Below are 14,996 nucleotides of genomic sequence, written 5' to 3'. Positions count from 1 at the left end.
CATCCAAAAAAAAAAAAAAAATATATTGTAAAGTTTAGTTTTGATTTCCCACCCCTCGTATCTTCCCTCATTTGTCCCTGGAAGCCTCTAGGGGCGTAGCCACTAATTTTAAAAATACAGGAATATAATCATTAAAAAACTTATAATAGCTACGTTATTTTAAAATGAGCCCATCCTTGTTTTAAAACATAATTTGATATTCAGATCAGAATTGTAATTTTGGTCCCAACTAAATATATTTGCATTTTTTTATGGGTAATAGTATGCATACACAAAGCAGGGAAGGAGGGGACATTGGACTGGAAATTGTACTTGTACCCAAAGTTTTATAAAAAGTTTCGTTGGCTTAAAAGTTTGGGTACTAAGATTAAATTTTGGTTGATAAGTTTTGAGCCTACGAATAACAAATTTCGTTTATAAAATTTGGGTACCAGTGTAACTTAAAGTGCAATGTCCCCTCGGGCCCTCCCTGCCTGTGTATTATATGCATGTAAATAGCAGCTATAAATTAAATGGCGGGTATTAACCAAAGTACAAACGTGTCAAGGACGATAGTTTTCAACTTTTATAACATTGTACAAGTAGCCAGGGAAGGAGGGAACTTAGGCTGTTTATTACACTAGTCCTCAAAGTTCTATATTATCGTTTTCTTATTCATTGGCTTAACAAGTTTGGAGACTTTTAATAAGTTTTGATAAGTTGGTTTATACATAGTTCAGTGTCCAAACGTTTAAACCACTATTGTGAACTAAATAAGAATTTTATGAATAATCATTGGGGCCATTGTCTTAATTCCTTTAAAAGTAACGGTCCAAAACAGCAATAATAAGCTACTCTAAGGTTCCAAATTTTCGTCTGTCTGCTACGTTTTAGGGGGAACTGTGATTTCATGTTTCATTCACAGACGGACAGACACGAATTAAGAAGTTGCTACTCTATTAATTTTATTTTTATACCTGTAGTAAAATATTTGGATGTCCAGACTCAACAACTGTTCCATTCTCCATTACATACACCCTGTACATAGATAGATAGTTGGTTAGATAGATAGATAATTAGGTAAGGATAAAGATAGATTGATAGTCCAGACTCAACAACAGTTCCATTCTCCATTACATACACCCTGTACATAGATAGATAGATAGTTGTTTAGATAGATAGATAATTAGGTAAGGATAAAGAAAGAAGTATAGTCCAGACTCAACAACTGTTCCATTCTACATTACATACACCCTGTACATAGATAGATAGTTGGTTAGATAGATAGATAATTAGATAGTTGATAAAGATAGATGGATAGTACAGACTCAACAACTGTTCCATTCTCCATTACATACACCCTGTACATAGATAGATAGTTAGATAGATGGTTGGTTAGATAGATAGATAGTTGGTTAGATAGATAGATAGATAATTAGGTAAGGATAAAGATAGATGGATAGTCCAAACTTATCAACTGTTCCATTCTCCATTACATACACCCTGTACAGGTAGTTAGTTAGATAGGAAGTTGGTTAGATAGATAGATAATTAGGTAAGGATAAAGAAAGAAGTATAGTCCAGACTCAACAACTGTTCCATTCTACATTACATACACCCTGTACATAGATAGATAGTTGGTTAGATAGATAGATAATTAGATAGTTGATAAAGATAGATGGATAGTACAGACTCAACAACTGTTCCATTCTCCATTACATACACCCTGTACAGGTAGTTAGTTAGATAGGAAGTTGGTTAGATAGATAGATAATTAGGTAAGGATAAAGAAAGAAGTATAGTCCAGACTCAACAACTGTTCCATTCTCCATTACATACACCCTGTACATAGATAGATAGATAGTTGGTTAGATAGATAGATAGTTAGATAGGGATAAAGATAGATGGATAGTCCTGACTCAACAACTGTTCAATTCAGCATTACATACACCCTGTACAGATAGTTAGATAGATAGATATATAGATAGTTAAATAGATGGTAAGATAGCACACTTATTAAATTTAACCAACCAAAGAATTTTTTATCCAATCTTAACCAGACAAATGCCATCTAGCTAAAAAAGATGCGTAGATTTCACTTCTGGCAACCAGAAAATCCGCAGAAATCGAATTAACGAGATCCAAAAAAGTTTCATTAAAAAAAACCTTACACCAAAAAGAACAAACTATAAATATAGTGACGACTTAGTTTCTTTTTCCTGTTTAATATGAATTTTTAAAACTAATTTTCAGGCATGCATGTATTTTATAATATTCTTTTCTGAGAAACATAAAAAGAATTTTTAACATGAACAAAAAGCTACTTTTAGTTCTAATGAAAGATACTCTTTTTTTCTTGCAATAAAATTACTTTTGTACATTAAAAAAAACCCACATTGTCTCTATTTCATATTTAAACATGCATGTCATAATGATTAAAAAATCCAGCCATTTGATATACCTAGAAAGAAAAAAAAGAATATTTTCTCCCTGTGGGCAAAAGAAATTTTTAATTATAAGGGTGAAAAAAAGGTTTTTGAAAAATATAGTGAATTATTAAAAAGTGAGGTGACACAGTAATATAAAAATAATCGGGTGTAGTCCTTTTCGTAACATCGCACCTTATAGGGCGATTCTTTGTATTTAAAACAGTAGCTTATCTCCTATTTCTAGCCCTTGCGGGGGGGCTCTAACCCTGCGGAGCCAATTACCTAACCCTGTGGGGAAATCACCTAACCAAATATAACCTAACCTAACCTAAAATAACCTATAAAAAGCCATTATAAAAATGCGACGAATCACCCCTTATGGGGCCATGTTACGAAAGGGACGATTCCCAAATAATTAAATATGTTTTTTTTGTGGGACAGTCATTCATTTAGTAGCGAAGCATTGTTATGAAAATTAAATGCCTTTAATTTTTTCAGCAGCTTATTTGTAATGGCTCCAATACTGTATACTATGTCTGTATTAGGGTTGGGCCGTATATCCGGTGTGGCCGGATACCGGATATTGAAACTATCCGGCCGGATATCCGGCTCTATAATTTTTTATACTTTACACCAAAAATCCTTGCTTTTTAAAATCTTAAATGGCTATAATTTTCTTATTATTGAAGCTAAAAGAACATTTTTTCTGAATAAGTTTAACTTTATGTAAATTTATATAAGATTTTTGAAGAAATTTTTTTTACTACTTTAATATCTGGTAATTTGGCCGGTTATCCGGCCGGATATCCGGTAATTTGGCCGGATGACCGGATATTTGCCGGATATCCGGCCGGTTATTGGATATCCGGCATTTGAAATCAGCCGGATATCCGGTATCCGGTATCCGGCCAAAAAAGTATCCGGCCCAACCCTAGTCTGTATGTTTATTAGCTCTTTCCAATTCTTCTTTTTGGTATTAAATCTTGTTAGATAAACTTTTTTTCTGTACTGAGAATTTTAAATTTTTGATTACTTTGTTTCCAAGTGACATAAAACAGGCCTTTAATTACTGATTAAAACTGTGTCTTATTTATGCATAATTTTTTTCACTTTGGGACACCCTAAAAAGGTTAAAAATGAAAATACTTTGTTTTGTCAGGTATGTCCAAGGGTGTGTTTATTGTTTACCCCCCTCCCCACATACACACATCCAAAACGCATTTGGGGATGTCATAGGCACCATGTATATTTAAGAAGAAGAAAAATGTTATTTTACTCATTCCCCCCCCCCCCAACCAAAAAATTTACCAACAACCATTTTGGTGGAAGTATTTAACCTCCCTTCCCCAAATAAAATAGGATTTTAAAGAATTTCGTCTTTTTATCTCCCCCACCCAAATAAAAAAGCTTTGATGTCCATGATCATGGCTCTGAATACAATATAGTTCCACCTGATAAAAACAATGTAATAGTTTGTTGGATCATATGGCCTTTAAAGTAAACAATGCATTGGGTTTGTCCAAACAATGTCTGTATCAAGACATTAATAATATTGTCTGGGTATTGTTTTTTCAGTACTTTCATATTCCTTCGATTATAGAGCCCCTAGATGCAAGAGGTGCAGCCTCTAGTAGGTTTTATAATGTTATTGTACCCCCCCCCCCCAAGTCCCAACCCATCCACTTAACCCTTAACAGTCCTAACTGAGAGTTAGATTTTTTTTGTATATCTCCACCCTGGCGGGCACAGGATGCCAGCAAACCTGGCAGGGTTATCCAGGTTTTTATCTCCAACCGCCGATTTCGGCGGCTTGCAGCTGCCGAAATTTATGTTTTGAGATTTCTATTATAAAATTTACATAAAAATAAACATTGTATGAAAAAGATAAAATAAGAAAATGACAGCTGTTTTAAATTTTTTAGTAAAAAAAGGACCTACAAACAAAGGTTATTAAATAAAAGGGCGAAGGAAGCGAAAATTGACTTTCACTCACTTATAGTCGGAAATTCATTATCAAACAGAGGGCATGCACAAAAATTTTAAGCCTTTTAGCTCTAATAGGAAGTGAGATAATAGGGGGGGAGAGGCATTGAACCCCCCCCCCCTCCCCCTGGCCGATAAAGGTGCGGCAAGAGGCCCAACTGTTAAGGGTTAAGCTTTGGAAGGGGTCCGACTGTTTAGGTTAAAATAATTTCAATTTATTTATCTCTAGGGGCTCTGTTTTCTGAAGGGTTACGAAGGGAACGTAAAATAGCTTAAACCCATACCAGGACCAATGTAAAGTTTCCCTAAAATGGAGAACTCAGTCAGTTTAGCAGTATCAAACCTTAAGATACTGACAAAATATCTTACTAAGTTTATATAATAGGATAGGCCCAACAAGTGTTATTTATAATTTTAAATTCTATCAGTCTAATAATAAAAGCGGAAAGAGTTTATAAAGACGACACAAAAACATTTATAAAAATTACTTATTTTTTTCTTTTTTTAGATTCTTTAATGATTTTAACGTTTTTATTATGTAAATGAATAAAGTTTTATTCAAACTTAAAGGATTTAATCTTTTGCTTTGAAATTTATATGTCTAAACAGTAAAAATATGAAGTTCTTTATTACGAAATCTCAAATCATTAGATTTTAATTAAGTTTATTTATAAAAATAAAGAATGAATTTGGCAAAAAATATAGCTACAAAAAGGATTACTGCTTTATAAAACTACCTTGATTGTAGAATTGCATTGATTTTGTTTAATAACTGTAAAAAATGAGTTTTTATGTGATGCGTTGCTTATAATCAAACCTAAAAGTGCATTTTATTCAATGATAGAGTGAAAAAAACATATACCTTGTTTTATAGTTTTTTTTCTGTCTCTTTTTATTCATTTATATAATATGTATATTAAAAATAAAAAGTATTTATTTCTTTAAATATTCATACTTTGCTAAAATGCCCTAGTAACTTTTTGCAATATATTCGCTCTAAAAAGGATTCAGTATCTGACTTTTGCATTTAAAATGATAGATTTTATACCAATTATTATGTTTACTGCAGAAAAAAATTATTTTTGTGTTTATATGCAATTTTCTATAATAAAATGTGAGAAATGCTTTTTTTCACACGTAGGGCGAAAAAACTAACACTGAAAATAAAATGTATGTCTTGAACATGTCCTAAACTCATAGATAAAAACTTTCATAAGAACATTTATTTCAAAATATGCCATTTAAGGCATGAAATTAATTTTGCAAATTAACATTGCAAATGTTTGCAAATAACTTTTGAAAATGATTTCTGCGGATTTTCTAATTTACATAGGTGTTTTCTGCACATTTTCCCCGTTCCAAAAATACCTTCCTCGTTAAGATTGGCTTCAAGAAAGTATTTACTTTCCAAAAATGATATGTGATAGGTAGATAGATAGAGATAGATGGATAGGTAGATAGACAATCCCATAAAGATATAGTTAGATAGATGGTTAATTAGATTCTTAGAAAGATAGATAGGATATAGATAGATACATATTTAAATAGACAGACAATTGGTTTCGGTTAGATATTTACTCTATGTATTGTATAGATATTAGAGTATATCAAACTAGCGGCTACGCGCCTTGAGGCCTCTAGTTAAATTCGATAACCGAATTCTTTATTTTAGATTTTTAAAAAATTGTAGATGGATTTTTTCTCTTTTGTTAAGGGGGCGGGGGGATAGACCATAACCCCCCTCCCCCATTTTCAATTTCCGTTTAAAATATTTTTAACAAAAATTTTTAAGGGAGTATTTTTTTCTAGAGGCGATTTCTCTTGAGTGGGTGGTGGTACCCTTCCCCAAAATAGTTATAAACCTTCCCGTGACTTATGAGAGGCTACCCTGTGAAGGAGCGGTTAGCGAGATCCTTCGGTACAGACAAACAGACAAACATCCTGTTACTTTATTGTAAGCATAGAGTAATTTTTCATCTCTTTTCCATACCTATCACAGCCAAGAACTGTATGTACTCTATGAGCTATCATCAAAATGGTTCTGTCTGCTAAACAGGTCTGTAACACCTAAAAAAAAAGAATTTACGTCAATCACATAAATCGAGGTACTCAAAATAGTTCTAGTTTTTTTTTGGCCCCAAGGGCAGAAGAATCGGGCCAACAATAAAGGCATTAATTTTTAGATTTTTTATTTCATTATTCGTAAAACATTGTATGTCTATAATACGATACGATACATGATTTTTCGAAGTTTAATTTACCTGTTGAATTTGATTATCAGTTTCTGTATCAACATTAGCTGTGGCCTCGTCAATCAACACAATTTTGGCGGGGGATAACACAGCTCTAAAAAAAAATAATTTGAATTGGATAAATAAAACTAGGAGAGGGATGAGACATTAGATTTCCCTGTGCATCATTGGATCTTGGCTATTTAAGATTATTCTGTTCAAACGATGTGCGGGCATAGCATGTTTGTCTCAGGCCATTTGTCAGCTAGCAGCCTTATAAGTTCATAGATTTTTGGACATGACATTTTTGTTTAATTTCATTGTGTTATTTGATATTTATAAAACAATAATATTTTCATTAAATATTTAAGAAGTCAGTAAGTATGATTTATTTTCAGCTATGCTGCATATTTTTTGGCGATATTTAGGGATAGAATAATGGACGATAAATTGATGTATAACCCCAATAATTATAAACAAAACTCCCCTTTTATAGATTAAACTTTAGTTAAAAACGTTTAAATACTCAACTGAGTTGACAAGCACTGAAAGTTTCAATATTTTAGATTAAAAATTAAAAATTTTCTATTCAGTACAAATTTTAATAAAATTTTTTTTTTCATATAATGACATCACTTGAAATTTTAATAAAAAGCTAAAAATAAAAAAATCAGACAAAAACACATTTTGTACAAAATTTTCCACTACCTTTGTTTTTAGCATAAATTTGAAGTAAAGTGCATTATTTATATAAACTAGAAGGAGTACAATATTACAAAGAAAGATAAAACTATATTTTCAAAATATTCTTAAAATTTGTCTTTGGAAGCTTGAAAATCTTAATTTCAAAAATTAATTTGCTTTTTCTCTCAGTATTACTTTAAAATCTTTAGAAGTCCACCTTGTCCGTTTGTATGAATCGCTAAGAGGATATATAATTTCTTAGCTTATGTTTAAGATATAGAGCTGAAATTTTAGGTGAACATTCCTATGATACAAGTGCATGCACTCTGTATATTGTTTTGTCCGTCTGTTTATCAGTAATGCTAAAAGAATTATTTATTTCCTATAGATTTTGATTTATATGACTACTCCTAAAGATATAATCATTAATTTTTTACAAAGATTCTTATGACTGTTAAGCATCTCCTATTGATATTGTCAACATTACACAAAGTTTGTCTTTAAGTATTAAAATGATTTCCGGCTGAATTTTTTCTTCAATTGTACTTTAAATATTCTCCGCCCTTACCTTAACAAGCATTGTCCCATAACCACCTTGCCCATAAGCTGTACTGTTATTTATCTCTGCATTACCATAATCCTTTTCAACTTTATTTTCCCAACAAACTTAGCGTTATCCTTAATAGTGCCTTGATAAGCATGAATCCCCTCCTCCTTTTTATTTTGAAAACAAATTGAAAATAAGGAGGAGAGGTAGTTTCTGTTTGATGGTTCATTACTTTAGGTTAGGTCAGGTAAGGTTCCCCCCCCCCCTTCCCTGCTAGAAAAATATACCCCTCAATTGCTTTTAAAAAATAAGTTAGATGGGGGGTAATTTGTGCTTAACAAGCCCTTTGTGGGAAAGCACCCAGCACTTTTATACACACATGAGTGCAATATTTTGAAAGAAATATTTATTAACCTGACCATTTATAAAAGATGATCTTTTCTTTAATAAATGTCAGTACATCAAAGAGATATTTGATAGTTTGGGCTATATGTTTGAAATGAAAGAATCGCCTAATTGATGTAAACTTTACTTCTTTATTTTCCTTTTTAAAAAGCCTATGATTAAAAATTTCATACAGCAATGACTTCTAATTGTTGGTTTAATTGTCTAATTTGAGCATATTATAAACGGTACACCGACAAATCTCCTAAAGGGACAAACGTCCTTATGCGACAAACGTCCTAAATCTCATAATGTAATAATCAAATGGTATGGTTTCGAACCCTACACATCCTTAACTTATTAACAAAAATTTTCCATTAATTTTCGAAAATTTTTACCCTAATTTTGGAAGATTTACTTTTTAAAAAACTTTTAGGAGGTTTTACTTTAGAGATGTCGCATTAGGAGGTTTGTCCCTTAGGACGTTTGTCGTAGTAGGACGTTTGTCGGTGTACCCTAAAAACCTGTATATTATTTTCCGTCATTATGCAACAGTTTTACCAACAAAATTGTTTATCAAAAGTAGATAATCTAAAGACTAACTCTCTAAATCAGCAAATTGAAGAATAGAGGTGGCAGATTCATATATATTATGTCTGTTGTTTTTCAGTTCTTCCTTTTATATCTTTTTTTATGTTTCATATTATTATCCTTAAATATATGGTGCATAATATTTTTTTTATGGAAAATAATAAAAAAATACATATACATAAACATTGACAAAGAAAAAAATGTGTCGTATTTTTTTAAAGAAAAAACAAAAGGAAGAAAGTGTCAAGAAATCCTTTAATTACAGCTGGAATGCAATCATATTATTGTTTATACAAATCTGCTAATCATTTACTTTAAAGTATGTAGTAAGAATTTTTTGTTCGACTGTCCCGTAAGATCTTGAAAACCTCAATCGTGCTCTAATTTAAGCCCCTATATGGTCTACATGCCCCCCTCCCCATCCCTTATCTGCCCGAAGAGGCCTCTAAGTAATTATCCACTATTAAAGACAGTCATTTTGTAAAGTAAAGAGTTGGGTTATAATCAAATGCTCTTATTAAGTCAAACTGTTCTTGGCTATAGACCATTTCAGACATATACATTTGGTTATATTTAAGAACACTTTGACTTAATAAGAGCATTTGACTACAAGCCCAACACCCAACTTTACGGAATTACGCGGAATAAAATGACCCTCTTAATAAAACCATTGATTTGATAGTTTATTTGTTGGTTTGTGAAAATATCCAGAATGCATTTCTCTAGATTTTTCTACTCTAAACCTTTTAATTAATTAATCATGTGTTCTTGCAATAATACCAAATTTCAAAAGAAAATCTTCCAGACCAAATAGCCAATAAAAAAAACTTGCTAGACTGAACAAACTAAAACTCTAATTTGATTTTACAACCTTTGTTTGGAAGTTTCGTAGAGCAAGAATCTAACCCTGTAATAAAATTTTTGCTGTATTGAAAGCAAAACTTTTTAATTGATAGTACAAATAAGTATTTTTAAGAAGAATTTGTACTTGCAAACAAGTTTAGGGAAAAGTAGGTTGACCCCCCCCCCCCTCTACATTATGTAGTTTCAGTCAAGCGCCTTGGTGCCAGACATATGTACACTAGATTTTTTATGACTTTAATCTGAACCTTAGATGCGATTGTTAATATTGGTGCAACGCACTTGATATAGCAGACATAGCAACAGTATATCAACATTTGCCACAGCCACGGTGTTTACTGAACTTGCTCTAAACATCTTCCAAAAGATGCGCTAATGCCCTTCATCTTTAATTTTTCTAACGTGTTGAACCATGAAAGTTGTCACGTACTGTCCAAAAGATGTAAAAACAACAAACACACGTTTTTTGCCAGTGTTTTCGTCTTTAGCTTGTTTTTCTAAGTATTTAAACATTAAAAAACGTCCTATCCTTAATGGATAGCTATTATACAGAATGCTCGTATATTTAATAAGAAAGATTTTTTCTCTAAAAACTTTGAAACTCAATTTTAAAGTGGTGATTTCTCTGACGATTAAGAGCAATGTTTTTAACACCTACGAAAATTCTCCTTCTCAGTAAAGATCTGCTAGAGCATTACATTTGGACAAACAGCAGCCGTGAAAATCAAAATTATCCATAGCCTTACGGAAAAATTGAAAGAAGACAAAGTGAGTTTTAGAGTAGCTACGACACTAAAAATATGAGACGTACTTTTAATACTTTAAGTGGAAACTCTTTTCTCTATTAATTTTACTATTCAATTATTTAGATAAAAGTACGTTGGATTAAAACAAAAGAATTACAGTTATTTAAACAAATGCCAATATAACATATTTAGCATCACAACCTACTAATAATTAGGTAAAGTATGTTCTTTAAAATCTCACTTTCTCTTAAGGGCAGATTAACACTTTTAAATACTACTTTTTGTCTACTTGAATTTCAAATTTTTCAATAATCCATAAACCAATAAGCGATCGTATTCCAAATATTTTCAAGTTTAAAAAGGTCAAGAATATGTGAAGAGATATAATCTTGTAGTGCCATTTACCTTCAAGGAAATAGCCCTAGGTACTGAACCTAAATAACCTAAACTAAATAGATTTTTTTCTTAAAGTCTGCTTGTTGGGGCACTTGTAGACTATGTATTGACCTTCAATAAAAGGTTAAAATATACCCAAACCAATGTAACTCTTACCTTAAGTACAAATCCAAATAACTAGTCGTTTTATAGATCTTTAGTAAGCTATTGAGACAATAAAAAACTATTAAAATTATTACTACGGCATAATTCTACAATACAGAGCATTATTGTTTTTGTCTAAAGCTACAGATCTCGGAAAATGCTAATCTGTATTGGTTGTTCAATGTCTTTACGTGGTTCGCCTCTGACTATCTCCCTACTCCTCTAGAGGTTAGGGGTGAAGCAACTAGTTCGAGAAATGACTTATTACCTCACAAGGCAGAGCAACTGTTTTTGTCCAGCAGAGAAACAACTACCAAGACCTTTTAATATTTTCATTTCATTTTAAAATCTATATTGCATAAGATTACAGTTTTAATTGTTTAAATTCTTTATGTACTACAACATAAATTACGTTTTTTATCGCTTTAAATATCAGATTTTGCTTTTACTACAATTTTCCTTTTATTATACCATGCTCTGCTTAGCTTTTTAAAAATTAAAGTAAGCATAATAAAGAGATAGGAAAATTAATAATAAAATCAACTTTCTCTCCTAATTATGGTAAACAAACTTCATTATTTAGATGACTAAAATAACTGAAAAGAAACAATATAGGATGTTTTCTTTTGATTCTACAAGGGATCTAATAGAAAATAGAAGATAAATTGATGTACATTTCTAATGGTGATACACAACCTTACAACTTCTGTAGATTAAAACTAGTGGTTAAAATGTTTGGACAATATCCCCAAAGTTGTTAGCCAACGAATAAGAAATCATTATGATTAAACTTTGGGGACTAGTGTTCCCTAGTTTCTCCCCAACTTTGAAGCCTACCAATGACAGAACGAGATATAAAATCTCTCTCTATATAAACTTGCCCTAGAGATTTTAAAATGAAATTTCCTGTAATTTTATAATCCAATCCTCCCAATCTTGTAATACATCTAAAAATAGAGAAAATATCATTAATGAATAAATCTGCAACATTTTTTATAATAAAACCATGGAAAAAAATAAAAGTGTTCTCAGTTCATTGTAATATTTCTAATATTCAAATACTTTCTGGCGCTTACTCACATAGTACCCTGTAAAGCACTGGTGACCCACCAACTTTATTTAATTTGGGGGCTGGGTATTCTTTCGTTTGTTTATCACTTAATTAAGGTATTAAGTTGGGTTATATTTGGTACTTGGTAGCCCGACAGGGGTTGGGTATAGGCATAGGGTATAAAATTAATCCACTTTCCCTTTCTTTATTTTCAATCTATTTCTTATAGGGGGAGGGGGTGGGATGGGGTTGAACTGGCTTGTTTGTGTGAAAATATCTATTTTCTTAACCTAGGTTTCATTATTACAAAGAAGCTAAAATCTTTTTTTTCCAGAAAATTAATTACCAATAACTCTTTTCCCTCCATGTACTATTTCTCTTGCGAAAAAGTTATTCTAAATACAAAATACAGGTTTTATACAAATATACTTTTTTACCTTTCTAGTCGAGATTTCCTAATGGCATCAATAAGCTGTCTGTCAGAGTAAAACTAAAAAAGGAAAATAGAATTATTGAAATGAGAAAAGTAAACTGTTAAACAGTAGTAATATGGAAAATATAGGTTTTGTCACAATAAAAGCTTATGATTCTGAAGTTATCTTGCAATGTATACTATAATAAAACTAATCATACTAAAATAGTTTTCACATCGTATACACAAATTTCTGCGAAAAATAAAATAAAAAATTTAAGTTAAAAACCAGTTTAGTTAGCCCCGAGTTGCCTAAGGCCCGTTCTAACAAAACTGGTATCAATCTTTTGATTTTTATTCTAACATTCGTAGAAAATTTGCCTGTAATACTAGGCTATACATGATTTTTCAGTATGGCTGAAAACCGGTTCTAATCCAGTGGATATTAATCGGTTTCAAAGCCATACTGGAATGTTTGTACCTGGTCGGGATCTAAGTTTTCTCTAACAGTTCCACTAAAGTTAGTTTTTATTTAGATTATCCTTATTTAAAAGTAACAGGATTTCTGTCTGTCCGTTCGTCTGTCGGAAGCAAAAAATCTTGGAAACTACTGAACTGATTGTACTTTACTAGTTGATATTCGTATAAAGCTTAACATTTGGCTAACCACTGAACCGATTAAGCTGTGCATATTGGTCCTGTTGTGGTTTTAAGCTATTTTCAAGGGTGGGAAGACGACATCCCTCCAAAAATGTAAACGGCTGAGGGGGGGGGGGGTGGAAATTTCTATTTGTAGGCGAGAATATTTTACACTTTTATCTGGATTTCCTAACCTTGTAAAGTAATACCAAGCGCCTGTTTGCAGGCTTAGACATTTCTACTATTTTCGAATTGCAGCACTATATTAAAATTTTCCTTCTATGTTTTTTAATAAAAAAAAATGTATCAAAATTGTTTTGTGTATAAATCCTACTGAGCTGGATCTTTAAATCATTTCAATGGTGCGCTAAATCACCCCGCGCAGAATTTCAGCGTCCAATTTCGTAAAATGCGCCGCTGTGATTGGCTGAAATTCTGCGCTGGGTGATTTAGCGCACCATTGAAATTATTTAAAGATCCAGCTCTGATGAATTCCATTTCTATTTTAGAAATGCAAAAAATGAATTTTAATCTTTTTCCTAGAAACAAAATATATTATTTTGAGAGAATCCAAATTAATTCTGGATTCAACATAATTTTTAACAGCTAGCTTTTCTATACTAATGTATGTTATTTCCATCCACCAGAAGGTCATAAACAATGATTATAAATGAACCCATGTTAAAATTGTCCAAACAAAAATTGAGCTAATGAAATATAACAGAAGCGTATTAACTTTCTACATCCTTACACTTTCATTTGAAACTTGTTGATTTTTTTTATATTATTGTTCTGTCAAGTTAATTTTAAGAATAATAACTCCTAGGACAAAAAAGCACAATGTTATGTACTTAATCCTACAATAAAAATACGTTCATACTAATAATCCTTGATTTTAAACAACTTTTGTTCATCAAAAGTACTAAAGGATTATTTGTCCTATTATCTGATATTTTGAGTATTGCTATTATAGATGTCTTCATTCATGTTATTAACAAATATTTCATTACAGTACACTATTTTACATCAAGTCTTATATCAAGACAGGGAAAAGAAAAAATTAAACATCATGCACATCGTACATATAGCAAAGTCAGGCAATCTCTGGAAAATATAAAATACTAAACAAATCTAATCTTAAAATTGCTGAAATGCTACCTACTGCTGATATGTAAGACGCTTGACATCTATAATGAGAGAGAAGGGAATTCTCTGACTTATAAACAGACAAAACTTTTTAAAATACACTTCTAGGAAGAGTTTTCCGCGGATATCAAAATAAAAAATTATAAGATTAAAAACACTTTTGTTAACCCCGAAGTCCCAGGCTAACAAAATTGGTATTAACTTTGTTATTTTTATTTTAATATTCGCAGAAAATTGTCTGCCACACGATGCCATACATGGTTTTTCAGTATAGCTGAGAACAGGTTCTATTTCAGCGGATATAATTCGGTTTCGAAGCCATACTGGAAAAATTCTTAATGCTTATTCCCTATTCTAATAATGAATGATAAGTTTTTAATACAAAACTTGAGATAAATTCTTTCCTTTCATTATAGTTGTGTACTTTCCCTCAGGGATCTAAGGGGAAAGACAATGGCCGATCAATCAGCTTACATCCCAAATGATGATACACAAAATTACCCTTTCTGTATATTACAATTAGGAGTTGAAAGATTAATGAACTAAGTACTGAAATAAGTAGCATTCTGAAAGTTTATAAACTTACTCTCTTCTCATTGGCTTAAATTAAAAACTTGATGTCTGATTGGTATTTCATAATTCATTTCTACAATACGATACGATACATGATTTTACATTAGGGCTCAGAAACGGTTCTAATATTAATCAGCTTGGAAGACATACTGGAATAGTTATTTCTTTCATCGTATTATAAACAGCTTTCCGCGGATATA

General features: G+C 31.5%; 2 protein-coding genes across 3 annotated transcripts in view; one reads left to right on the top strand and one right to left on the bottom strand.

Annotated features, from left to right (window-relative positions):
• The window catches only part of LOC145305885 (protein FAM221B-like), a 519,245-nt gene that overhangs the window by 320,793 nt on the left and 183,456 nt on the right, over positions 1–14,996 (top strand). The gene's annotated exons all lie outside the window — the stretch shown is intronic.
• The window catches only part of LOC145306152 (ATP-binding cassette sub-family C member 10), a 107,796-nt gene that overhangs the window by 4,428 nt on the left and 88,372 nt on the right, over positions 1–14,996 (bottom strand). Inside the window, exons 50-56 of the mRNA XM_080148130.1 lie at positions 12,920–12,955; positions 12,464–12,516; positions 11,884–11,922; positions 11,244–11,297; positions 6,653–6,737; positions 6,382–6,458; positions 957–1,017 (exon numbers count right to left, since the gene is read on the bottom strand). Coding sequence (XP_080004256.1) covers positions 957–1,017; positions 6,382–6,458; positions 6,653–6,737; positions 11,244–11,297; positions 11,884–11,922; positions 12,464–12,516; positions 12,920–12,955 — 405 coding nt within the window. The remainder of the gene's footprint in view (positions 1–956; positions 1,018–6,381; positions 6,459–6,652; positions 6,738–11,243; positions 11,298–11,883; positions 11,923–12,463; positions 12,517–12,919; positions 12,956–14,996) is intronic.

The sequence above is a fragment of the Acartia tonsa genome, chromosome 14, assembly GCF_053477335.1.
Source record: "Acartia tonsa isolate MP-2025a chromosome 14, ASM5347733v1, whole genome shotgun sequence".
Lineage (NCBI taxonomy): Eukaryota > Metazoa > Arthropoda > Copepoda > Calanoida > Acartiidae > Acartia > Acartia tonsa.
The sequence above is the reverse complement of the archived record's forward strand: the minus strand, read 5'-3'. Positions and strand labels throughout refer to the sequence as shown.